The 26,181-nt window shown below is 41.7% G+C and overlaps 1 protein-coding gene across 3 annotated transcripts in view; it reads right to left on the minus strand.

The window, feature by feature from the left end:
- Window positions 1–26,181, minus strand: part of Heatr5a (HEAT repeat containing 5A) — a 115,159-nt gene that overhangs the window by 41,306 nt on the left and 47,672 nt on the right. For all 3 annotated transcript variants that reach the window (XM_036206149.1, XM_036206147.1, XM_036206148.1), the window contains exons 14-21: window positions 24,593–24,702; window positions 15,763–15,926; window positions 15,507–15,682; window positions 10,113–10,218; window positions 9,450–9,637; window positions 6,995–7,151; window positions 1,830–2,019; window positions 709–878 (exon numbers count right to left, since the gene is read on the minus strand). In XM_036206149.1, coding sequence (XP_036062042.1) covers window positions 709–878; window positions 1,830–2,019; window positions 6,995–7,151; window positions 9,450–9,637; window positions 10,113–10,218; window positions 15,507–15,682; window positions 15,763–15,926; window positions 24,593–24,702 — 1,261 coding nt within the window. The remainder of the gene's footprint in view (window positions 1–708; window positions 879–1,829; window positions 2,020–6,994; window positions 7,152–9,449; window positions 9,638–10,112; window positions 10,219–15,506; window positions 15,683–15,762; window positions 15,927–24,592; window positions 24,703–26,181) is intronic.

A 26,181-nucleotide genomic window follows, 5' to 3' on the forward strand; every position in this document is an offset into this window, starting at 1 on the left:
TGGGTGGCTGGCTTTACTTGTTTACATTTGTTAGACACATTAGAAAGACCCAGATATTGATGTGTTACACACAAATGCTAAGGAAAGGTATTTTCTCATTCTCTCTCTCTGTGGATTGTGTGTGTGGCCACCGCAGGAGCCGTGGAGGTCATAAGATGGCTTCTAATGTCCCACTCTACTACTCTCTGCCTTGGTCCCTGGAGTGTGCTATTTCAGTGTCACTGGCTGGCCTGTGAGCTCCCAGGACCTAGCTGTCTCTACTATGCTTGCATGTGGGGGAGCGAGCGTGCTCAACTCCCGTCCTCATGCTCACAGAGCAAGCACTCCTGCCCACTGAGCCGTCTCCAACCTATCCACCTGGGAACAGAACTTCTGATGTAATGTGAGCAGAAGGGCAGGGAGAACAGACAGGACACACAGAACACTTGCAGGTCCCTAGCACGTACACAGAGACTTCCATAGTACGAGCATTCAGTAAGTGTCTCGAGTCATGAATAGATACACCAGAATTTATGTTCACATGACTAGCAGGAAAATGAATCCATGTATGAAAGGCTGAGAGGTTGATGTATGAAAGTGGTCCTTCCCCTTTCTAAAACAGACTACAATCATACATATAGCATAATTTGTACATAGTCTAGAAAATAATTAATTTGGAATAAACTCAAGTCTCAGAAACTAGAAACACACTTATACTTTCATACTCACACAGAGGCAGCTGACCAGGCTAGACAGGTTGACATGTTGTGGAGCAAACATGTGAAGCTGCTGAAGGCAAGAGATGGCCTGAGCCTGGACCAGGCAGCCTGGGTTGTCTTGCATCACCGCGCAACCCAGCAGACAGGAAGTCCTTAAGGTGGACACGGAAGTATTGTTACCTGAAATTATTAAAAGCCAAAAGCTGAAGTCATTAAAAACCTAAAAAAAAGCCTATAAAACCACTAGTCTTTAAACATACAGAAAGAAGGCTTTAAAGTTCATTAAAATTATTTCATAGATTTGTCAAATAAAATTCCTACCACAGAAACAGAGACATGAACTGAAGCATGGGTCATTGGCTAAACATATGCTTAACATGTGGGAGGCCTTTTGTATGACACACACATGCGCGTACACATACACATAGCAGGGGAAGAATAGTAAGGTGCCACACTGAAAGATTATCTTGTTCTTAAGCCTTCTTAAAAAATGACTCTTTACTTATTTTGTATGTGTTTATGTGGGTGGGTGAGCATACAACCGTGAGTGTGTGGAGGTCAGAGGACAACTTGGCAGGAGCTGGCTCTCTTCACCACATGGATCACAGGGCTCAAACCAGGGGGTTTGGCAAAAAGTGCCTTTGTCTGCTGAGCCATCTCACCAGCCCAATTAGTTTGTTCTAAATGAACTGTTTATTGGAAGAATCCAAAACTATTTACAGGTTTCAGTAAATATTCATGAAAAGTAAAATTTGGTAAAAAGCAGAATTAGAAACTGCCAATCAGCTTAGCTCTGCTGGTGTATAAATCATAATATACCATGTGATTTGAAGAGGTTTGACTATTTGAAACTTTGGATTTATTTCTTGGAGAGCAGAGTTCTTTATTCTACTATACTTTATGTCTGCCACTTTAATTATTTAGGCAAGTATTTTTAGGACAAATCCCATCTCTCTTAATATGGCACTTTTATCTTTCCAAGGTAGGAGACTCCAGGCTGATTGAACTGAAACTTTCATTTAACAAGACATATGGAACACCTGCTACATGCTAAGCACAGAGACTAAGATGCGAACGTATTTCCATGTATGTATCCTCATGTAAAACACCACGAAAGCAGCCTCTGCATACCCTGTAGCTCTGGGCCTAACGTGGTAATCAGGGCGTTCAAGCAGCGGCCAAGACTCTGGTGAACTTCGGTGTGAGCTGGAGGCACACTTAACAACAACATGGTAATGAGTGACAGGGTGGACTCCACGTGGACGTGATAGAGTGCACCAGCAGAATCAATGGTCAGAGAGAGAGAGTGAAGTGCCCAGGTCTGTGAAGACAAAAGGAAATCAACACATCACAGCTGCATCACAAAACACAAAAGGCATTAAACTGGTCTTTGTTTAGCAAATTAAAAAGCAATGGAGATTAAGGAATGGATATGTCTACAAATTTGGAAAGAGAGTAAGTGAGCCCTATGAGTTTAAGAAAATCCTTAAAAAATATTTATTTTATATCATGTGTGTGAGTGTGTAACACAAATTGCTAAATGGTCTTATTAATTAAATAAACCCAGAGCCAGATACTGGGGTGAAAGCTGAAAGATCAGAGAAGCACAACAAGCCACAGCCAACCTCACCTCGCCAGCTCCTCAGCCGATCCTGTTTCCAGGAATCCTCAGACTGAAAGCCTCTGAGTCCTCACCCCTGAGGACTGCTCTTAGTTCCTGTCTCCTCAGGCCTTATATACCGTTCTCCATCCAGCCATGTCACTTCCTGGGATTAAAGGCGTGTGTGCTTTCCAAGCAAAGGCATGAGATCTCAAGTGCTGAGATTAAAGGCATGTGCCACCACTGCCTGACTGTTCCCAGTGTGGCCTTGAACTCAGAGATCCAGACAGATCTCTGCCTCCCAAGTGATAGGATTAAGGGTGTGTGCCACCACTGTCTGATCTAGTGGCTGGCTCTGTCCTCTGATCCCCAGATAAGTTTATTAGGGTACACAATATATCACCACATGAATGTATGTCTATATGTATGTATGTGGACCACATGCATGCCCGGTGACCACAGGGCCCAGAAGAAGAACTAGAGTTACAGATGGTTGTGAGTGGTGGAACTGAACCCAGGTCCTCTGCAAGAAGAACAACTGCTCTTAACCACCGAGCCATCTCTCTAGCCAAGAAAATCCTTATCTTTAAATATTAAATATAAAACCAACTCAATCGTCAAATTCAGAACGACATATCTAAACATAGCTGAGCAACGAGAATATCAAAGACAAGGATACTCTGGCTAGCAGCTTGAATAAATCTAGTTTGTTTGCTGTTCAGATAAATAATAAAAATGAATGAAGAAAGTTGGACATCAGAGTCTACTCTGTATAATTCCATTATGTAAAATATAAAAGATAAAAACCTAGTCTGTGCTGTCTCAGACAGGGTAGTAGCTATCTCTGTGGGGTGGACAGTTCACTGAAAGAGAGCATCAGCGGAGTGTCTAGGGTAGGCCACGTTTAGCTTCCTGATCCAGGTGCCTATGATGGTTTTTCAGTCTGCTCACTTTCTTTACAGACACATACACTTGGATGGGTGGAGTACCTTCATATATAACAACGCACACTCTGGTTTAGGGGAACTGAAAGTGCCCATGTCCTGCTAACTTCTGAAGTTGAAGGATAAGGAGGTAGGGACATCACAGGATTTCCCTACTGTTAGAAATGCTCGACGATCCATTATACAAAGTGAGCAAAGAGTGTTGTTAGATGTGAACGAGACATTTCTCCCTCCATCACCACACCAAGTGGATGTGTATTTCTCGCAAAACCTAAATGCTACAAAAATGAGCTCCTATCTGTTAGTTGGGAGATAAGAGCAACCCATCAAGACTCAGCTTCCTTTTGTGCTTGATAAAGATGCACTCTGGCGATAAGCTGTACATAGCCCAAAGATGACCCAAGTTTGATGACAACAGAAGTCACAGAAAAAGCATTAAATTTAATCAACAAGCCATATAAAATCAGTATAAAACTATGCACATTAGAACAGGTATTTTTGAAATTGAGAAAGGGATTCTGACAGATAAAACACACAATACTGTTAATTCTTCTTGTGGTAATACCAAGGATCGGATTTAGGACCTTACACATATTAGGCAGACACTCTGTGAATGGGCTACATCTCTAAACCTTTCTTTTTTTTACTTTTCCCCTTTGATTCAGGGTCTCCCTAAGTTGCTCAGGTTGGCCTTGAACTCACTCTGTAGCCCACACAGGCCTTGAATCTATAATCCTTCTACCTAAGCACCTGCTATTGAGCCTGGCTGTTTGTGCTTTGGTGGGTTTTTTTTGGTTTTTCGAGACAGAGTTTCTCTGTGTAGCTTTGTGCCTTTCCTGGAACTCACTTAGTAGACCAGGCTGGCCTTGAACTCACAGAGATCCTCCTGGCTCTACCTCCCGAGTGCTGGGATTAAAGGCATGTGCCACCACCGCCTGGCTATTTTTGTTTTTGTTTTTGTTTTTTTTGAGGCAGGGTTTCTCCATGTAGTCCTGGCTATCCTGGAACTCACTCTGTAGACGAGGCTCAGAGATCCACCTGCCTCTGTCTCCTGAGTGCTGGGATTAAAGGAGTGTGCCACCACCGCCAGGCGTGCTTTGGTGTTTTTGAGAGAGTCTTGCTGCCAGGATAACCTTAAATTCTATACAGTCTAAGTTGGCCTGTAACTCATGATCAAGCACCAAGATTAGAGGTGCCATTAAAGATGGTTGAGGACCTGGATGTGGTAGCACACATCTGTAATTCCAGCACTGGAGGAGTCAAGGAGGATCAGTTCAAGATCAGCTTTGGCTACACAGGAAATTTAAGGGTAGCCTAGGCTACAGAGATGGCTGAAAAATGGAAAGTTTATAAGTCAGTTCAGCTAAGCATTAAATGATGTGGAGAATTCTACACACAACATGGTAATTTAAGCACAAACACTAACTAGAGCATAGATGTTGAAATTTGATGAGATAGTTAAATTGGACTGCCCATCCCTCCACGAGGGGAGGAAAAGACACCTTACCCCATGGGCAAGCTGCTCATCCTGCTGCAACAACCTCATCCCATTCCTGCCAGCAACCCTAACCGCTCACCAGGTCATAAAGAAGAGGAGGAAGAAGAGGAAAGAAGTGGAGAAGGAGGAGGAGGAGGAGGAAGAGATGTAGTTAGAGTTTTCCTGCCTGGCCCACAGTCAGGACAAATCTCTCTTACCCACCAGTCCCACAGTCGCTCAGACCCAACCAAGAAAGCACACAGAAACTTATATTGCTTATAAACTGTATGGCCGTGGCAGGCTTCTTGTTATCTACTTCTTCTATCTTAAATTAACCCATTTCTGTTAATCTATACTTTGCCACATGGCTCGTGGCTTACCAGTGTCTTTACATGTTGCTTCTCATGGCGGCGGCTGGCGGTGACTCTCTCCAACCTTCTACTCCCAGAATTCTCTTCTTTCTTGTCCTGCCTATGCTTCCTGCCTTGCCACTGGCCAATCAGAACTTTATTTACACAGAGCGATATCCACAGCAAAGAGAGGAGGACATGAGGGGTCTAGTTGGGCAGAGGATGGAAAGCAGTGAGGGGACAGAGATGGTAAAGGAGACGCAGATGATCAACATACATTATATCCATGTGTGAAAACTGAAATAAGCCATAAAAAAGCAATCGCGATATGTAATTAATACACAGGAATAAAAACTAGTGTTTGCACTCCCAGATAGGAGGAGGAAGAAGGAAAGGGAGAGCTGAGAGAAGGATGGAAGCAGAGCAGGCGGGTCACCTACAGAAGTCGGTTTTTGGGGACAGTAGCAGAGATGGGTCTTGGGTCATCTGGGAAGCTGCTTAGGAGGGCCATGGTGGTGCAGGAGGATCACGAGTTTGATGCCACCCTAGGCTACACAGTGAGAGACCACCTCAAAATAAGACAAAGTGAAATGAAACAAATGCCAGGGTGGTGGCACAAGCCTGTCATCTCAGTTATTCAGGTGGCTCAGGCAGTGTGAGGCCAGTCCGCATAACAAGTTCAAGGCCAGGCTAAGGGAACTTAGTGGTTTCCTATCTAAAGGTAAAAAGAGTTTGGGGATGAGGTTCATCAGTGGAGGACTTGGCTGCTGGCATACACAAGGCCCTGGGTTCAATTCCTAGTCCTGAAAAAAAAAAAACAAAAAAAAAAAAACCAAACCAACAAACCAAAAAGAAGCCATGAGCAGCCTAATGAACTCTTCAGCAGAGAGGATGCAAAATAAAACATTTTAGACAAATCTGGTTTCACATTCAGAAAGGACTGGAAAGAAAATAATTAAAAAAATAGTAAGGTCCTTTAGGAGGCTACTGTAAAAAATTAGGGGCATATGTACAAGTGGGAAGAGGTAAGGAAAATAAATAAAATAGGAGAATACTTAGGAGGCTGAGGCAGCATAATGGATTACAAGTTTTAGGTCAGCCAGAGCTATGTAGTTAAGACTACTGTAAACAAAATAAAACAAAACAAAAAAAAACCCCAAGGATATATGAATGAAGTATTGTCTTAAAAACAATCATAGGTGAGTGTAATCATGCACACCTTTAATCCTAGCACTTGGGAGGCAGAGGCAGGTGGATCTCTGAGTTCTAGGCCAACCTGGTCTACAGAGTGACTTCTGGGGCAGCCAGGGCTATATAGAGAAACCTTGTCTCAAAAAAGCAAAGCAAAACAAAACAAAACAGAACAAAACAAAACAAAACAAAACAACAACCACTAGGAGAACAGAAACCACTTCAGACTTGATGAAGATGCCATAGGAATGGTGTAGTAGTTAGAAACGGGTAACCCACACAAATGTATGGCACACTAGTCAAAGTGGGTTTTCAGTCTCTAAGCTGTTTCTTTGTCTTTGTTTTTGAAATCTTGCTCACAATTAGCTTCTCAGCTATGAAGAAGAACTTAGCTTCTGAAAGCCTCAGATCCCCTCAGAGGACTTCCTGCCCTACGTCATCAGGAGGACCAACTGTGCCAGTGTATTTGGAAGAACACTACACAGAGCCCAGTGCCTAACAAGCTCAGATGCTTTAATCTAATGAAAGAGTGGTTCATTTTTCAGAAAAGGTAGCGAATGTGATTGACTTTTTAGGCACTCATGAGTATGAGTGGAAGAGAGATTTGAATTTTAAAATCTATCAAACTTAATGACAGCTTTGACATTTACATGGAGTATAAGCTGTTAGTGAATACAGAATCTGAATTATGGACAAGTCAGATTTCAAGGAAGGTGTCATGTGAGGAGACTCACCTGCACATCAGGAGAAGTGCTGTCCTGAGACAAAGTATAAAGCACTCCAATGCAGGAACTCAAGTGCTGAGGACCTATGCCCCCTAAGTACCTATGCAGGGATCCCAGAGCCAGGGAGTGGCCTGTTCTGCTAACCACATCTCTTGCTGACTTCAACCTGTAATTATAGAAATAAAAATAAAAACAAGCACAGAAAAGATAAACCCAAACAAAACTCATCATGCAGGGGCCCAGTTTGTGAGGGTTGACTACCTAAGTCCAACCCTAGGATTCAATCTATAGAAGGAGAGGGTCTATTTCCATAAATTGTCTTTCTGAGGTCCACCTGCACGCACATGCACGCTGTGGCACACGCGCACCCACACATATACGTCAACACCCACATACATATATACACACCCTTGCATATTCATTCACACACATATATGAGTAACTACAAACATACATGTGCACCACTCACACATGCACAAAAATGTACACAATAAATGAAAAATAAGTATTTCAATCCATGTAATTTGTTACACAGACAAAACTTTTCATAAGGATAGTTAGAAAAACAGAAAAGCATCTTTCCTGTGGTGGTCTGGAGGATAGTGGCCCCCAAGGGAGAGGCACTATTAGGAGGTGTGGCCTTGTTGGAGGAAGTGTGTCACTGTGGAGGCTTTGAAGTCTTATAGTTCAAGCCACACCCAGTAAGAGAGACTACTTTCTGTTGCCTTTGAAAAATGTAGAGCTCTTAGCTACCTCTCCAGCACCACGTCTGCCTGCATACCGTCATGTCCGCCATGATGATAATGAACTAAACTTCTGAACTGTAAGCCACGACATCAAATGTTTTTCTTTATAAGAGTTGCCATTGGCATGGTGTCTCTCCACAGCCATTGAAACCCTAAGACATTTCCTTTTTCTTTTTAAAAAAAATTAAGACAGGGTCTCAAGCTGTGCGTGCAGTGGTGGTGGCCTATGTCTTTAATCCCAGCACTCAGGGTTAGCCTACAAACTAGTTCCAGGGCAGCCAAGGTTACATGAAGAAACTCTGTCTCAAAAAGCCAGAGAGAGCCAGGCAGTGGTGGTGCACACCTTTAATCCTAGCACTTGGGAGGCAGAGCCAGGTGGATCTCTGTGAGTTTGAGGCCAGCCTGGTCTACAGAGCTAGTCCAGGACAGGCTCCAAAGCTACAGAAAAACCCTGTCTTGAAAAACCAAAAACAGAAAAAAAAAAAGCCAGAGAGAGAGAGAGAGACAGACAGACAGACACACACACAGAATGAGAGATTCATTGTGTAGATGAGGCTGCCCTTGAACACAGAGATCTGCCTGCTTCTGCCTTTTAAGTACTGAGATTAAAGGTGTGTACCACCGTACCCCACCATTTTCTCACCAGACCATCTCAGAGATATACACCTACTATTTAGCATATATACTATGACACACACACACACACACACACACACACACACACACACATACATATACACACACACACTCACTACATACAACATATATACAAATATACATTATATACGACATATACACACATACACACAGTTTATAAGGTTGGCATTAATACTGTTTTATTATTAGGTTATACTCTAATTCATTCACTTCAATTTCAGGACTTAGATACTAAATCTCTAAGAGAAGTTAGTATTTACTGGGAATGTCCTATGTGTTCTTCAGAACTTCAGCTCTTCCTTCATCCCAGCAGTCCCGGGGTGATGCCATCACTGCTGCATTTTACAGGTGATTTCAAGAGGACAGTGGAGTCCCACAGAGTAATGTGGCAGTGAGATCTGAGCCAGGGCCAAAGTGCTCACATTACCATCACAATTACTAACCAATGTTTACAATAAACTCATAACCATGAACTTCTTTGGAGACAGGGTCATATATGCTCAAGCCACACCCAGGCTGGGGCTGGTCTGAGAGGAAACCAGTGGCAACTTTGCTTTTGTTTCTTGAGATTTGTGAGTATGTGCTACCACACCAGGTTTAATCATGGACTTCATTTAGAATTGGTTTAGTATTATATTCTAAATTATACCCCTTTCACTCTAACAGTCTTAAATAAACAGGACCATATTACTGACCTCTCTTCAGAATAGCTGAAGACAACTGGCTGGAGGGACTGAGTGATCTTCCTAAGTTCCAGAGGCCTTTGGTCTGCAGCCTACAGCTTTCCCTTCCTACAGACTGCTCTGCTATGTATCACATGTACTTTACCTGACAGACTTGCCCCGCTGGCCTAGAGTCTACCTATTGACTATATATGGCCAACTGTAATATCCATCTAACAGCGGTCAGTCTTCAGACCAAGGGCTTCCTTCATCTGAAAGCACTCACAGTCAAATTTCCTTTTTTAGTTGAATTGTAGAATAACATTCTTACTAGTTCATTAAACAGCTAACTGTATCCCATTTTGTTAACAGCCCAGGAACATCAGGAAATTCACTTACTTGTCAAAGCTAACTTGAGCTAATCCAGCAGTAAAAACTCCATCATCAACCACCTGGGCCAGTCTAGCCCATGCTTCTGAAGCGGCACATCTCAGAAGGGGGTTGGGACTTTCTAGGGCTCCCAACACTAATGTAAGGACAAGTCTTCTTACTTCTGGGCCTAAACTTCGTTTGGAGCCAGCCACATACTAAAGTACATGAAAAAATATTAAAATGTACAATTACAGCAGGTGTTCTGATCTAGTTTGGAATATATATATATTCTTCTCAATCAAGTATGTTCATCACTTCAAAAAAACACAGAATATGGAAATCATTACTCATGATGTCCATAAAATGAATGACTAATGAACACTAATATGTTTTACTGAGAAACAGAAAGATATAAAGGCAGCAGCTGGATTTGGCCCATAGACCCCAGCCCACCGATGTCTGTCCTAGGATATCAGGTTTAGTTGTCTACGGCACGGCACTAAGCCAAGGCCAGCTGCTAACAAGGTTTATATGGAGAAAAAATAAAGGACACCTCTCAGTCCTACAACATTTTCATCAGAGATTAAGAAAAATGAGTAATAAATTTCTCTAGAAGCATCAGCATAAAACCTACTTAGTTAGAAACTTAAGTTCAAAGTAGCAAGTAAATATTAATTTAAACAAAATTACCTTCAATAAATTAGAAATGGCAGAAACAACGTGCAACTGAACTGTTTGCTGACGAGCTCCTTTAGTGTGCTTTACGCTGTTCAAAAGCTGTTCCAGTATCAGAAACCTGAAATCAGAAGCCACAAGAGTTAAACGAAGCTAAGACTGGACAGTCAGCTGCAGAGTAGTCCAACACCTCTGCTGATTCTCCTGTTACACTACCAAAGGGAGAAACTGAGACATTTTAAGAAGAAAAGATATACCATAATCAATAGAACAATATTTTTACTAAGGACTATTCCAGCAGCAGGAAAGAAAGCACTGTTTTATGAAAAAAAAAGACAACTGTCTGTCTCAGAGGTTTGTTCCTTGGGGAAATTCTGTAGTAGAATATCATTTTAAGGTGTGTTACTTTTGTTTATGTTGCATTTGTTTAACTCTGTGAAGCTGTGTTACTGTGCCTGTCTAAAACGCCTGCCGGTCTCATAAAGAACTGGCCAATAGCGACGCAGGAGAAAGGATAGGTGGGGCTGGCAGGCAGAGAAGGATAAACAGAAGGAGAACTCTGGGAAGAGGGATGTGAGATCTAGGATGAAGAAGTCAGAGAAGGAGGAGGACTCCAGGGGCCAGCCACCCAGCCACCCAGCCACCCAGCAAGCCACTGAGCAGAGTAAGATACAGAAGTAAGAGAATAGGAAAAGCCCAGAGGCAAAAGGTAGACAGGATAATTTAAATTAAGAAAAGCTGGCTAGAAACTAAGCCAAGCTAAAGCCGGGCATTCATAAATGATAATAAGCCTCCATGTGTGGATTTATTTGGGAGCTGGGTGGCAGGTCCCACTTCCAAAAAAGAGCAAAAAACCCCAACAATCAAATCCAGCTACTTCAGTACCCATAATTTATATCATATTTTTTTGCCCAGTTCTTCTAACTTCCAGCCTATTTTTCCCGAAACATGGGAAAAACACTCTTTAAAAATGGTGGTCCTTAACATTTTCAAAACTCACATTTTATGTTCCTTAAGTTATTGGAGACAGCTGCAATTGTGAGAACACATCCCAAGACTGGTGCTCCACACTTGTGTGGAAGGGGCTTGTGGTCTCTAGCTTAGAACCTAGGCATATTGGGAATTACTGGGAGGTTTCTGGGTCACTGGGTGTCTCCCCTAAGAGGACTGGGGACCTGGGTCTCCATGTCCTTTGCCTCCTGGCTGTGAGGTAGGTGGTTCTGCCCTGGCAGGCAGTCCCAACGCGACACGTATCCACTGACTCAACTCACTGAAACTGAAACCTCTGAATTGTGAGCAAAAATAAATGTTTCTTTCTTATAAACTGTCACAGGTATTTATTAGACCGACAGAAAGCTGACAAATGTAATACTATTATTTGAGAATATTCTAATTCACATATTCATATTCACATATTGACAATCATCACACAAAAATTTGTAACATACGACATCTTTAATATTACAAAATTTGGCTTCTTACAAAGAGGCTTCCATAAACCAGGCAGAGAGGCACAAAGCCTGCAACCTTAATAGTCAGGAGGATAAGACAGGAGGATCTTGAGTTTGAGGCCATCCTGGGCTGGGTAGTGAGTTCAAGGCATTCTTTTTTTATGCCATTTAAAAACAGGTTGTAATTCCTTATGTTGAAATTCAAGACTTACCTGTGAGACAAACCACATCACTATGCTATCAATTTTCCCCTAAGACACCGCTTCTGAGGTCAATACTTCCTCTCTCCCTTCAAACTAAGAAAGAAACAAACAACACTACCGAGTATTTTGTGGGCTGTGAATTAAGGGGCAGTACCAGCACCTTGAAATACCCCATGTTAGGTATATGGCAGGCAGTGAGACGCACCCACACACCAGCATAAAACAACAGCTGCACAGTGCACAGCTGGCGGGGGGGGGGGGGGAAGGCAGATGGGCACCCTTGACGTGACCCCAGCACACTCCCAATGTCCCCGAGTGTGGAATCAGATCTCTAACACTCACAATTTTATTTATTTGTGTGTGTGTGTCGGGGGTGTCAGGGACAACTTTATGGGGCTAATTCTCTCTTTCTACCTTAAGATTTTTTTCTTTCTACTTATTTGTTTACAAGGGAGTACAAGTGTGTGTCACAGCGTGTGCACAGTCAGAGAAACACCCTCCAGCTCTCTTCTTCTACCTTGACCTGAATCCCAGGGACGGCACTTGGGTTGTCAGCATGGCAGCAAGGCCACCTTGAGGCCAGCTCTCTATCACAATGTTGAGGCCATAAGGCTGAAAGTTTTGTCTAGTAGCAATTTTGTTACCAAAGAAAAGGGGATGTGGGTGTTGCTTCTTTTAAAAGCCCAACAGTGCAAGAAGTTCAAGGGAAAAAGAAGGTATAATAAAAATGGCAGGTCACTAAGGATGGAGAGGATCTCAGTACTCCAAAGTTCACTTACAACCCAGCACCTAGAAAAAGTTATCACTGAGATTTCAGAATCTTTGTTTTCATTTTTTATATTATTTAAAAAAATTTTTATTTATTCATTTATTCATTCATTCATTTATTTAGTTTTTTGAGACAGGGTTTCTCTGTGTAGCTTTTGCGCCTTTCCTGGATCTCGCTCTGCAGACCAGGCTGGCCTCAAACTCACAGAGATCCTCCACCACAGCCCGGCTTTTGTTTTTATTTTTACCCCCCACTCCAGGATTATGGAAATAATTTTCAGAAAACTGGGTTTACACTGTACTTCAGCATTATGATTTGTCTTTTTTTCCTCTAAGCATACTGTCACACATTTCCCCATTTTATTAATTACAGAGAAACGTTTTGAGACCTTGAGGCCATTTGTAATTTTTCTTATTAAAAAAATGTGGTAGCTCTGTTATGGTGGTACATACCTGTAATCCTAGCACATAGGAAGCTGAGGCAGGAGGAATGCTGAGTTTGGGGCTACACAGTAAGCTTCAGGTCAGCCAGGACTATACAGTAAGACTTTTTCAAAATGAACAATACAAACCACCCCACGAACCCCTTTAAACGAAAATGTTTGTGCTTTAATACTAACAATGCAAACTTTCGCTTGTAGATTACTGTGGTCAGAATGTAGAGCATCACCTACTCTGAAAGATAACTTGGGGCCCATGAGAGGAACAGCAGGGGCAAGCACCTGCTGTAAAGCTGGTCGCCTTCAGTTGATCCCTGGAACCTAATGTAGAAGGAGAGAAGCTGATTCCCACATGCCTCACCCACAACTAACTAAATGAAATAACAACAATAGACTCTTAAAAAAAAGAGCTTGGGGAGTAAAATGGTTCAGTGGGTAAAGGCGCTTGCCACTAAGTCCGAGGGACCAAGTTCGATTCCTCAGCCCCACCATGTGGAAGGAGAGAGATGACTCTTGCCAACTGCCCTCAGACTTCCAACGCATAAAACACATTTGATTTATATGTTTGCATATGTTTTGCCACGAGTACCAGTGTGCGTGTCTGCGTATGACTGCGAGGAGCCAGAAGCAGACATCCGACTCCTGGGGCTGGAGTTTTGGTGTTTGTGAACTGTCCATAGGCTGCTGGGATCCAAACTCTGGTCCTCTGCTAGGGGAATACACACTCTATCTCTGAGCCATCTTTCCAGTCCCAATAACTTCAATTATAAATACATTAAAAATTTATTTTAAACTCAGAATAATCTCTTAAAAGGTTTTGTTTAAACTGTTCAAATATAACACCACCAATCATTGTACCAATAAAAAGCTTTGAAACATCTGAACAAAGGATAGTGTTCTTTTTCATTTTGTTTGTTGGTATTTTTGTGGGGAGAGGGTCTCCCCGTCTAGCTCATGCTCCACTGCTTCTGCAGACTGTTCTGCCTCAGTCTTCCAGTGCTGGGATAACAGGCCTGCACCCTATACTGGCCAAGCATGGATACTTTAATTAAAAATAGAAAACACAAAGAAGAAGTATATGCAGCGAGGATAAAAGACCTGAATTCCATGTCTAGCACTCATGTAAAACAGTGGTGGTTCTGGAATCCCAGTGCTGGGGAGGCAGAGACAGGAGGCCTCTGCACAACTTGGCTAGTTCCAGGCCACTGAGAGACTTAATTTAAGGTAGACTGTGATCCGAAAAATGACACGGGGATTATCCTCTGGCCGCTACATGCATGCACATGCACCTGTACACACATGAACCCAGTCAGACCTGTCATGAAGAAGAGCCCAAAGGAGACTAGAAACTATTCAAATAGCTTCTCTCCTCTGGCTCTCTAGTGACACCCATAAGAGGCCTTTGAATTATAATGACTTACTTTCTGTTTCTGGGATCCTGCAACACCATTTCCTTTAAAAAACAAAAACACCCCCCTCCCCTTAAACTACTACCTACCATTTTTACTCATTTAAAACCAAAATAGAAAAAAAAAATCAAAACAGAATAACGCCTGAACATTTTAATAACATTACAACAAATAAAACCTCCTTTCAAATACTTGAATGTTCATTATTATAACCCAGGTAGGGAAAATGATGAGCACAATTTAAACTTCATTAAATGTAATTAAGAAATCATCTCTACTGGGTGGTGGTGGCACACACCTTTAACCCCAGCACTTGGAGGCAGGGACAGGTGGAGACCAGCCTGGTCTACAAAGTGAGATCCAGGACAGGCACCAAAACTACACAGAGAAATCCTGTCTTGAAAAAAAAAAGGAAATCATCTCTTTGAAACTCTAACTAGACAATATATCAGAAATTTGTCTACCTGAAAAAGTCATTCTGTTACAAAGGGAAGAAAGTTAGAAAGTTCTGTTATAAAGAAGAAAGTGGGCTATTCATAAGCAAACTGTATCAAACCTGCTTCAGAAATAACTTCACAACTAAGTTTCACTAAGGGACAGGGTGAAATTTCTACCAAACTGCTATCCACACCTACTAGGAGACATGATTCGATGAAATGACAGAGTAAAAACCATGATCTGAGTCAAGTACACTGTGGTCTAGAGAGAAAGGCAGGGGAAAGAGGGAGGGAGAAAGAACAGGAGTGGATAAACGGGGACAACCCATAAATCCCGATCACTTAAACTCCCCATCAGCACGGCCATGTAGTTTCTCTGAGAACAGTATTTCCTGAGTGGTGGACTTTGATCCCTAGCAAAGGTTTATGTCAGGTCATCAGGTAAGAACCTGGCATCTTAAATAAGAAATCATTAATTAGCCTTTGGTATTTTCAAAACCTTCGTGTCCTGGGTGCCGGGATTATGGCAGATGCATTTAGTAATTAGCTATTACTATTAGCTACCTGAAAAGCGACTTTAGCTCGCCTGTCCCAGGAACACTCTTAGGTTAGTGAGGTCATCTGATGGCACCTGCTCACCACCAGCAATGTGTTCATCAGATGGAGTTCTGCTTCAGGATAAGCTGCTGTTGAAGACTCACCTCTCCGCTTCTTCCATACTGGCACAGACAATCCCGAAGAGCTTGGATGCAGAGCCAGGAAGTGACAGTGCTGGGGGCAGCGGCTTCGGCACCGAGTCCCCTCCTATGTCCTTCTCACAGACAGAGAAGGGGTCATATTCTAGACTTCCACAAGCGACACCATTACCAAGCAGGAGCTAGATGGGGAGGAAGGAAATAAGGGTTGGAAATCATTCAAGACAAACTCTCCTCAGAAATTATTCTAAAGCCACTATACCTGTTCTTCAATAAACCGATGGTCAGTCTCTTGCAGCAAAGGACTTAGTATCAGAAGGTCATCGGGGTGACAAAGGGCTGGAAGTAAACACGCGGACGCTGCTGCTTGGGTATCAGGGGCAGTCAGTTCAGCAGCCAGCTCTTTGAGGATAGCACTGAGGTTCCCTGTTGAGTCAGAGAAGAAAAGAACAATGAGCAATTTAGTACTGGCTTTTGCACTTAAGAGTAGGGGATGAAGGAAAGCTCAGGCCGACCAACTTTGAAGTCTGATGTAACTGCATGCCACATGAACGGCTCAGCTACACCCAAGGCTAAGAACAGACAGAGAAATGACAATGTGAATATACACTTATAGCAGTAAGTACATGTCATCACTGTTTAAAATAAAAGTACATGAAATACAAAAGTAGAAGAGTCCAATTGTTTCACGCCTTAAGCATCTGATAACTGGGTATTCTTTTTTGCTTATATATACATATACAAAGAAAATAAAAATAAAAAACAGAACATCTAGCAGGGCATGGTGGGACATGCTTTTAATCTCAGCACTTGGAGACAGAAGCAGGAGGCTCTCTGATTTCAAGGCAAGCCTGGGCTATATAGTGAGCTCTAGGACAGACAGCCAGGCCTACATAGACACCTTGTCTCCAAACAAAATAAAACAACTAAACAAGGCTGGGTATGTAGCTCAGTAGAACAACACTTGCCCTACATGTTTAACTCTCTAGGTTCACTCATTAGCACAAGGGAAAGAAAATTTAGCCTGGCAAGGTGGCATACTCCCATAGTTCCATCTACTCAGGAGGCTGACACAGGAGGATTGCTTGAGCCCTGGACCTGGACGGAGGCCTTCCCGGACATCATATCATAGTTTCATCTCAAAAGAAAAAGGAAGGCAGATAGGCAGGAAGAGACTTGTTTAATGAAAAGCCGAGACTGAAACCATTACACATTAATTATGGAAAACATCAGCATCAAATGAGACACCAGTGCTATAACCCACATCCCTGCACCAGCCAGAGCAATCTTATCTCACCCATCTCATGCATCCTTTCTGTTACTTTGAACTGATCCCAAACAGTGTAACATTCCATCCACAAACATGTGATCACTAAAGTTAAGAAAGTTTTATCTTGAATATAATCTCCCCATCATAATCTCATGGGTTTTTTTTTTTTGAAAGATTTATTTATATGTATACAGCATACATGACCGAAGGCCAGAAGAGGGCACCAGATCTCAGTACAGATGGTTGTGAGCCACCATGTAGTTGCTGGGAATTGAACTCAGGACCTTTGGAAGAGCAGCCAGTGCTCTTAACCTCTGAGCCATTTCTCCAGCTCTATAGTCTCATGCTTAAATATTGCTAGGTGGTGGTGGTGCACGCCTTTAATCCCAGTACTGGGGAGGTAGAGGCAGGCAGATCGTGAGTTCAAGGCCAGCTTAGTCTACAGAGCGAGATCCAGGAAAGGCGCAAAACTACACAGAGAAACTCTGTCTCGAAAAACCAACGCCCCCCCCCACCAAAAAAACCAAAACCAAAACCAAAAAAAAAACCCAAAAACCCAAAACCCAAACCAAACCAAATCAAAAAACACTAAACGTCAAATATCTACTCCGTACCCAAACTTGCAATTGTCTGACCGATGGGATTTTTGTTTGTTTCTATGGTGGAACACAGATCTGTATAAGGTCTACTTGTTGCAGCCAGCTGATAGACTGCAAGTATCTGAATCCCTTACCTCCCCTGTGTTTCACTTCATTGTATGCCATATGAAGAAACAAAATGATCTGTTCTAGAGAACTTTCAATAGTCTGGCTTTTGTTGATGACAGCTCTCTGGTGCAATTCAACAATCTGTTAGTGTGTTATCCTTTGTTTAGGGTGGTTGACCTACAGGTATTTCTTTTCTGGGTAGAGGTGATGGGCAGTTCTCTGCTGTAGACCAGCATTTGAGACAGTTGGAAATTTGGATGTTGAGTAGATATTCGACATTTAGTCATCTTTAAAACATGAAATTATGGCTGGGCAGTGGTGTCGCACGCCTTTAATCCCAGCACTGGGAGGCAGAGCCAGGCAGATCTCTATGAGTTCAAGGCCAGTCTGGGCTACAGAGTGAGTTCCAGGAAAGGCGCAAAGCTACACAGAGAAACCTTGTCTCGAAAAACAAAACAAAAACAAACAAACAAAGAAAAAACAAACAAAAAAAAAACTCCATGAAATTATGATGTTAAGATTATGTTTAAAACATTAAAAACATTACTATACTACTAAGCATAACAAAAGGTATTAAAGACAATAGTTGTTATAAAAGTCCTAACTGCTTACAGAAGAGCCTCTTAAGAAATGTTCTGAGGTCAGATGAGCAGCCAGGAACAGGATATGATGCCAGTGATCTTAATGCAGCCTGACTGAACCCGCTTCTGACCGCTCAAAACTCATTTCTGGAAGGTGCATTGCAGGTGCCATGGAGGAGTCCCACCTGGTTTGCAGTGTTGGGACCTGAACCCAGGATGGGCCTGCATAAGCTACCTAAGAAACCTGCCACTTTAACTAGACCTCCAACCTCATTTACCTTACTTTGAGACAAGGTCTCACTAATTACTCAGGCTAGCATGACTACAATCTATAGCCCAGACCCTCCTGACTCAGTTTCACAGGTTTGTGCTACCAGGCAGGGCTGACAGAATTATAACTACAGCTATCATATGAGGGTAGGAAGCAGTTTCCTAAAAGATGGAAACAAAAGCTTACAGACAGAATCAGAAAGGGTACAGAGGGACCAATGAGGGCTTAGCAAAACAAATCAGCGTTGATCAGAGGAATGCTGGTGAGTTTAACCACCAGCATATGACACTCAGTACAACACGAACTGTGAAGATTTGTCACTCTGATTGGCTTAATAAAAAGCTGAATTGCTAATAGCTAGGCAGGATTTCCAGGCACAGAGGACACTGGGAAGAAGGGCAGAGACTCCAGAACACAGATCCAGCAGCATGGGTATTACAAAGTAAGAACATAGATTAAAAGATATGGGTTAACTTAAATTACAAGAGCTAGTTAGAAACAAGCCTAAGCTATTGGCCAAGATTTCATAATTAATAGTAATCCTCCATGTCATCACTGGAGAGCCAATGGTCCTGACAGAAAGTCTACCTACAAAAGATATTTTTGTTGCTATACTTAAGTGTGGAAATATTTCTCAGTCACAGTGATTCCTTGCATAATTGTTTCTGGGACAAGAACTCAACCACACCAAACCTAAGACAGCAAATACAACTTAAGAACTCAAAATTTCATTTTACAGCCACCAGAAAACTCAGTCAGTCAGTCAGTCAGTCAGTCTGGCCTCCTCCTCCTAGTTAGAGTCTTTCTCTGCAGCCCAAGCTGCCCTTGACCTTGAGGGGCTTAGGAATGCTGGGATTACAGGTGTGACCCACCCTGCCTACTGGATCTACTCTTTTTTTTTTTTTTTTTTTTTTTTTTTTTGGTTTTTCGAGACAGGGTTTCTCTGTGTAGCTTTGCACCTTTCCTGGAACTCACTTTGTAGATCAGGCTGGCCTCGAACTCACAGAGATCCACCTGCCTCTGCCTCCCGAGTGCTGGGATTAAAGGTGTGCGCCACCACCGCCCAGCCTGGATCTACTCTTTAAGAAAAAGATCCAGCATTTGGGAGGCAGAGGCAGGCAATTTCTAAGTTCAAGGCCAACTGGTCTACAGAATGAGTTCTAGGACAGCCAGGTGACAGTGAAACCGTCTTGAAAAACTGAAAAGAAAACAAGAAAAATATCATTATTTTCTGGATAATCGTGAAGAAAGTTATTTAAATCTTAAAATTGCTGGGCAGAGGCAGGTGGATCTCTCTGAGTTCGAGATCCAAGACAGGCACCAAAACTACAGAGAAACCCTGTCTTGAAAAACTAAAAAAAAAAAAGGGGTCAGGGAAGAAAGCCTGACAGTCACTGCCTGGTGTAAACTCTTACCTGCTTTTATGACCCTGAGAGAACTGAAGCCCTGTGACCTTGTTTTGGCCACAGAATTGCTGACTGTATATGTATAAAAACTGGAAACTTCAGAGACTCAGGTAGAGCTAAGACAGAACAGAGAGAGACCAGCAGAGAACTGTGTGAGGGAAAAGAACTTAGGACAATAAAGCGAAGGACTGAAAGAGCGCTCTGCATGCGTAGATTCTTTTGATATCCCGCAGACTAGATACCCAGCCATTTGCAGCATCTCTTTTGGACTCTGGGAGAAATCTCCACAGGGTAGGTACGGGGGGATTTCGTTAGCTGGAGAGCTGGTTCAGTGGTTGAGAGCACTAGCCGCTTTCCGGAGAACCCGGGTTTAAGTCCCAGTGCTCACATGGAAGCCCACAATTGCCTGCTAACTCCAGATGCAAGGCATCTGGTCCCTCTCTGGTCTCCTTGGGCACCAGGTACACACATTGTACACAGACACACATGCAAGCAAGGCAAAACACCCCCACACATTAAAACCATAAAAAGCTCTCTATGTAGAAAGGCAGGTTCTTAGTTACAGGTCCTACAAGATCAACGTCTGGTGACATGGTGCAACAACGGACAGAACTAGAATTCACAACTCTTTTCTTTTCTTTCTTTCCTTTGTTTTGGTTTTCCGAGCCAAGGTTTCTCTGTGTAGCCCAGGCTGTGCTTGAACTCACAGAGATCCGCCTGCCTCTGCCTCACCAGGACTGGCTCTACAGCTATTTTCTTAATGCTATTCTCCAAACATTGTAATTGAAGACTACTTTCCTTTGTGTTAAAGAATCAGAGGTCATTGTAGGTTATTATTGTACTATGAGTTATGTCATTTGAAAAGCCAATGGATTTGTTTGTATGGTATATGTATTTGTATGGATGCATGTAGGAATGCATGCTCTTGCGTGCATGCGTGCTGCAAGGGAGTGTTGCAGAGGTCATCACTGTTATCTGCTTCAATCGCTCCTCACTTCATTCTTTTTTGAGACAGAGTCTCACTATGTAGCCCTGGCTGTCCTGCAACTTACGATGGAGACCAGGCTGGCCTTGAAAGGCGTGGACCACCACCACACCTGGCCTTCCACTTTCGTCTGCAGACAGGGCCTCTCACTGACCCTGGGGCTTGCTGACTCAGCTCTACTGGCTGAGAAATGAGCTCTAGGAATCGACCTGTCTCTGCCTGCCAGCACTAAAATGCATGCTGTTTTGTCCGGCTTTTTCACGGGTGATAGGGATCCACACTCAGATCCTCTCACATGGCAAGTACCAACCAGGCCAAATCATGCACTTGTATAACTTTTATTATGATAATAAGGACTGAATCCAGGGCCTCACATGTACTTGTTAGTCGTGATACTTGATGATAAAGTTTAATTACTTTCCTCTACAAATATATTAAATATATTAAAGAGAACACATTTTTTTCTCAAATTTTCTCAAATGCAAAAATCTTTAAGGAAAAAAACCCTTACTTCTATTGTTATGGTTCCAAAGATGAAAAAAAAGGGCAAATTATAACAACTACCTCAAATTCATTGTTAAAGTACAAAGAACAGCATATTAACAGGAAGGATAATAAAGTAATATATACAATAATTTTTCTCCTCAGACATTACCCAGTAGAACTGGTTCGTCTGAGGGAACTCAAGCTTGAGAATCCAAGTCTGAACTCTCTGGAAAGGCTTTGGTGATTACCTGCCCTCACAATGCTGGTACAGTGGCACTGAGCTTGTGCCCAGTTATCTCCACAGCACAGCTATGCTCATCAACTAGGCCATAAAAATAAGATAAACAGAATGAGAACAGATGTAACTTCTCACCACCCAATTGTGAACCAGGGATTGCTGGCCACTTAGCATGTGCTATTTCTCACCTCATGACTTCCTAATATACACATGATTCTTTGTTACTGTTTTACAACTGAGGACACTGAATCTTAAAGCCTAGGCACACTGTTCAAGGTCTCCCACTCAGTTCATTTTGATTTCTAATTCTTCCTTCCTTTTTTGAGTTAAATTAATCAAGGTTATATAAGGTTATTTTCATGCAAGTCTATAATATACTTTGAGCATATTCTACTTTTATTGAAACATGAAAATAGTACATCATATAATTTTCTATAAATAATTTTTTAAAATTCACATTAGAAAAGTAGATCTACTTTAAGAATACTGAGGATAAATTAAGAATTTATTTTTTGAAGAAATTCATAAAATAGGTTCCTGGATTTGTTTCATTTGTTCATTCATTCATTCATTCATTCACTCACTCACTCACTCATGACAGGGTCTCACTATGCAGCTCTGGCTGTCTTAGAATTCACTCTGTAGACCAGATTGGCCTTAAACTCAGAGATCTACCTGCCTCTGCCTCCTGAGTGCCACTATGCCCAGCTTCTTTTAAAAACAAAATAAAACAGAAATATTTCGGTTAACTCTTCAAGAATTTCATATCTGTCTTTTGAACATTTCCTTCCATCTTCCTCATCTTCTCCCAAATCTACGCTCCATTACACCCACTCAACTTTGTTTCCTTATTTTAAGAAATATCCATTGAGTCTCATTAGTACCACCTGCAGGGGTCACAGCCTTAAAAAGGACTAACTCTTCCTCTTCTGGCAGCTGTCAGTTACCAATAGATCCTCAGCTAGAGGTGACACTTCATGTCCACTTCCCGCTACATCAGTTTTGTCTGTGCACGCTGTCACAAGCCATGTGCACTCACATGTGCGGCTGCCCTACTGTGTCTAGAACACACTGCTTCCTTGTGGCCATCTACAGCCTTCGGGGTGCTGTGCCCTTTCCAGGTAGGGCATCTAGATTAATCTATTTGTTATGTGTGTTTGTATGTGCACACACATGTGCCACAGCATAGGTGTGCAGGGCAGAGGACAATCTGTGGGAGTCAGTTCTCTCCTTCCACCGATTGGGCAGGGCTCCAGGTTGGAAGCAAGTGCCTTTACCCACTGTGGCATCTCACTGGTCCTGATGTTGTTTCTTAAGGAACATCTTAGAATTGGCTTCAAATATAGAAATGTATATTATTTCCAATTGCATGCCTAAACTCCCATTCTAAGAAAACACAATTAAAAAAAATTTTTTAAGGTTTTTCATTCTCACTTACCAGAAAATAGTCTGTAGATTGTAAGTTTATATTCTTGCGCTTCTAAATGTTTAAAAACTTAACACCCTGAAACTTTATTTTAATGTATGAATTTTAAAGTACAAATCCTGACAGTTGCTTTTGCTGCAGCCTAGGCTTCTAACTGCAGCACTGAAATGCTCCCCAGCGTGTTCTGAAGTCCCCTGACAAGCACCTTTGGAGAGGACAGGGTGACAAGGACCTGGGGCTAAGCAGGGACTGCCTTTTAGGTTTCTAGTGAAGGCAGGGCAACATGAAACAAATCTTTAAGAGAAGGGCTCACTATGCATTACAGGCTGGCCTTGAACTCATAATTTTCCTAATCCTCCCAGTTCAAGGATTACAATGTTGCCACTAAGGCCAACTGAGAGATTCATACATCAGCCTTGACCCCTCTATTTACTAGATATGAGTTTAAGTTCACTTATAAACTCTCTAAGCCTTTACCATGAAAGGCCAGTGTAACCAGATCATCACATTATCCAGGATAAATGGAGTCACTGTTATTTACTATTTTTAGAGCTGCACTTAACATATAGCAATGAGTTGTTAGCTCCTGAGTAAGGTGATGAACTAATACTCCACAGTTCTTTCTAAGGACATTCATACCACGTGGTGACGGTGAACACTTCTGTACATACATACATGAACATGAAAGAGTCAGTGGCAACAATGTCATCACATAGTAACAAAAGCCAAGACAGGGAGTTGTATATTAATATTCTGAACTAATGTGGCATATGTTGTATTACTTTATGTGTAAAGGGAGATGAGCAAAAAATAACAAATACAGGAAGTAACATGCAACTTAACATGACTTAAGTATTAAGAATAAGACAGACGTCCCAGAGAGTACAAATGTCAGGTTTCAACTCCTAGAATAAACCCTGTGATCCCAGCACACAGGAAGCAGAAGTGGGAGGATCAGGAGTTCAAGGTCATCCTCAGCTACAAACGTAGCAAGTTGGGGCTGTATGAAATTGTCCAAAAAAAAAAAAAAAAAGTAACCTTATCAACTATAGCATCCCACTCATAAAAAGTCACTTTTTGATCATAGTAAGAACAAAACTTACATTATAAACTTTGTAAAAATCAATTTTACCTTGGTGGCTTAGTAGTAAACATTCATTTTGGCACTGGCAGAGTTAGGAGTGTGATATAGAATAATGGAAAAGAGCATGTACTATAAATGGCATTCTACAAGGAAACCAAGAGTCAAACTTAGAGATTCACACTATAAAATCTACAAACAAACAGCCCCGGAGTCTCTGACTAGGTCTGTCCACAGCAGGGCCACAGGTACTTCCCCCAAGAGAGATGTAAGCCATACAAGAACTGGACTCCCTTTCTTCTTCCTTTTCAGGTATGGTTGTGTGGTGTAATTCACACTAGTCTGGAACTCATTATGTAGCCCAGGCTGGTCTCAAATTAACAATCCCCCTGCCTCAGTCTCCAAAGTACTAGAATTACAGGTGTATAATTGTGTAATTGTCACACTCGGTAAGAAGTCAGGTTTATAAGAATAGATTATATTTCATATAAAGCAGTGAGCATGAGGATTAAGACAGTACTCTAACATATAAGAACAAACACTAATCATCGATATTCATTCACTCAGTCAATCATTTAACAGCTGTTGATTTCTAGATATCAAACTAGTCACAACAAAACATTTTGGTCTAAGGCACATACCTTTATAGGTCTCAGGAGGTAATAAAATTAGTAGTTCATAAAGTCTCTGTCTATAAATTACTGATGGTGTTTTCAAAGAACTTCCATATGTTTTTAGTATTGAAGAAAGCCTTAAAACAAAAGAAAGAGTGTATCTTAATTGTGTATGTTATATGGAGATGCACAAACATGGAACAGCTCGGCATATAAACATAAACTAACGACATCAGTGCTAATTTAGGTTTTTAAGGTAAGGTGGCGTCCTATGTCCACGTGGGATTCTAGGAACATAGCTCAGAGGTGGAGACCTGCTTCACAGATGAGGCCTGGGTGTCACTCCTGGTGCTGCAATGAACCAACAAAACAATCAAAGAAAACAATAACAATAATTAAGTTTTCTGACATATTTCATAGAGTGAACCTATAAAGTCACTTCATTTCAAAGGCCGTTAAATGTTTATTACAACTGAAACTCTAGACTCTAGTATGAAATTTCAAAAGTTACAACTTGGCATTTGCCAGAAACAAAAATCTACTAGGTAGAAAATTAACTCAATAAATAAAGTAAAATAAACACCGGTTATATTTTATAAACTTCAGCTTGATCATCACAACAGAACAATTCTGAAACCCCATGTAGAATAGTTTAGTTACGTAAATTAAGCTAATCCATTATACTTTTGTGTTTCCTTAAAGCTGGATCAGATAATTATAGCTAACATATGAAAGCTATTCTATCTATATTTACATGTTAAAAATGATCAGTTATATTTTTAGAACTCTGCATCATTGACTTGGTCTAAATACATAAAATTTAGTTCAGGAGTATCAGTTGTTTCCATAAACTAGGATGATTAGAACAAAATGAGGCTCTAGGAAACCATTTTTATTGGTTTTTGCTTCCACTGGAGGGAAAGGTTAGTTTCTAATTGACCTTCCTACAAAAATACAAGGAATAAGTTACATAAGTACAGATAAAAGTATAAAATTTGCATAGTTAGACCAAAGAAAGGTACTTTTCAAGGCTAAACACTTCCTATTCGATAATGGTGAATTAACATTAACCATAAGTGTGTATGGAGGGTGGGGGTAGAGCCACTGAATGCTGGTAACAGGTAAAGGGGTGCTGCCAATCCTTAACACCCTAAATCTAACCCCTGAGTGTGACCTTGCAGCCCCACGGTAAGACCACAGAACCAACCTGACTCCCCACAGCTGCCCTGATGTCCACTCTCTCACACAAATAAAATAGACATGAAAAAAAGCATGATACAAATCCTGAGCTGATGCAGCAGCCACAAACTCTAACGTAAGGGCCTAAGGCTGGTCTGCACCCATGTAAAGTAAGGACAAGAGCGGGGCCTTCTTAAAAGGGGTTAACATGGTCTATGCCTCTGCAAAGCATATCATATTAACTCAATCATGAAAGAACAATTCTAAGCTTTTATATACCTACCTAATTAAGTAATTTTAGAATATAAAAAGCTAAAGATGAAAAAAAGAAAAAAATTGTTTTTTTCTGAGACAAGATTTCACTGTGTAGCTCTGGCTGTTCTGGAACTCACTCTGTAGACCAGATTGGCCTCAAACTCAGAGATCCACCTGCCTCT

Source organism: Onychomys torridus, chromosome 14, assembly GCF_903995425.1.
Source record: "Onychomys torridus chromosome 14, mOncTor1.1, whole genome shotgun sequence".
NCBI lineage: Eukaryota > Metazoa > Chordata > Mammalia > Rodentia > Cricetidae > Onychomys > Onychomys torridus.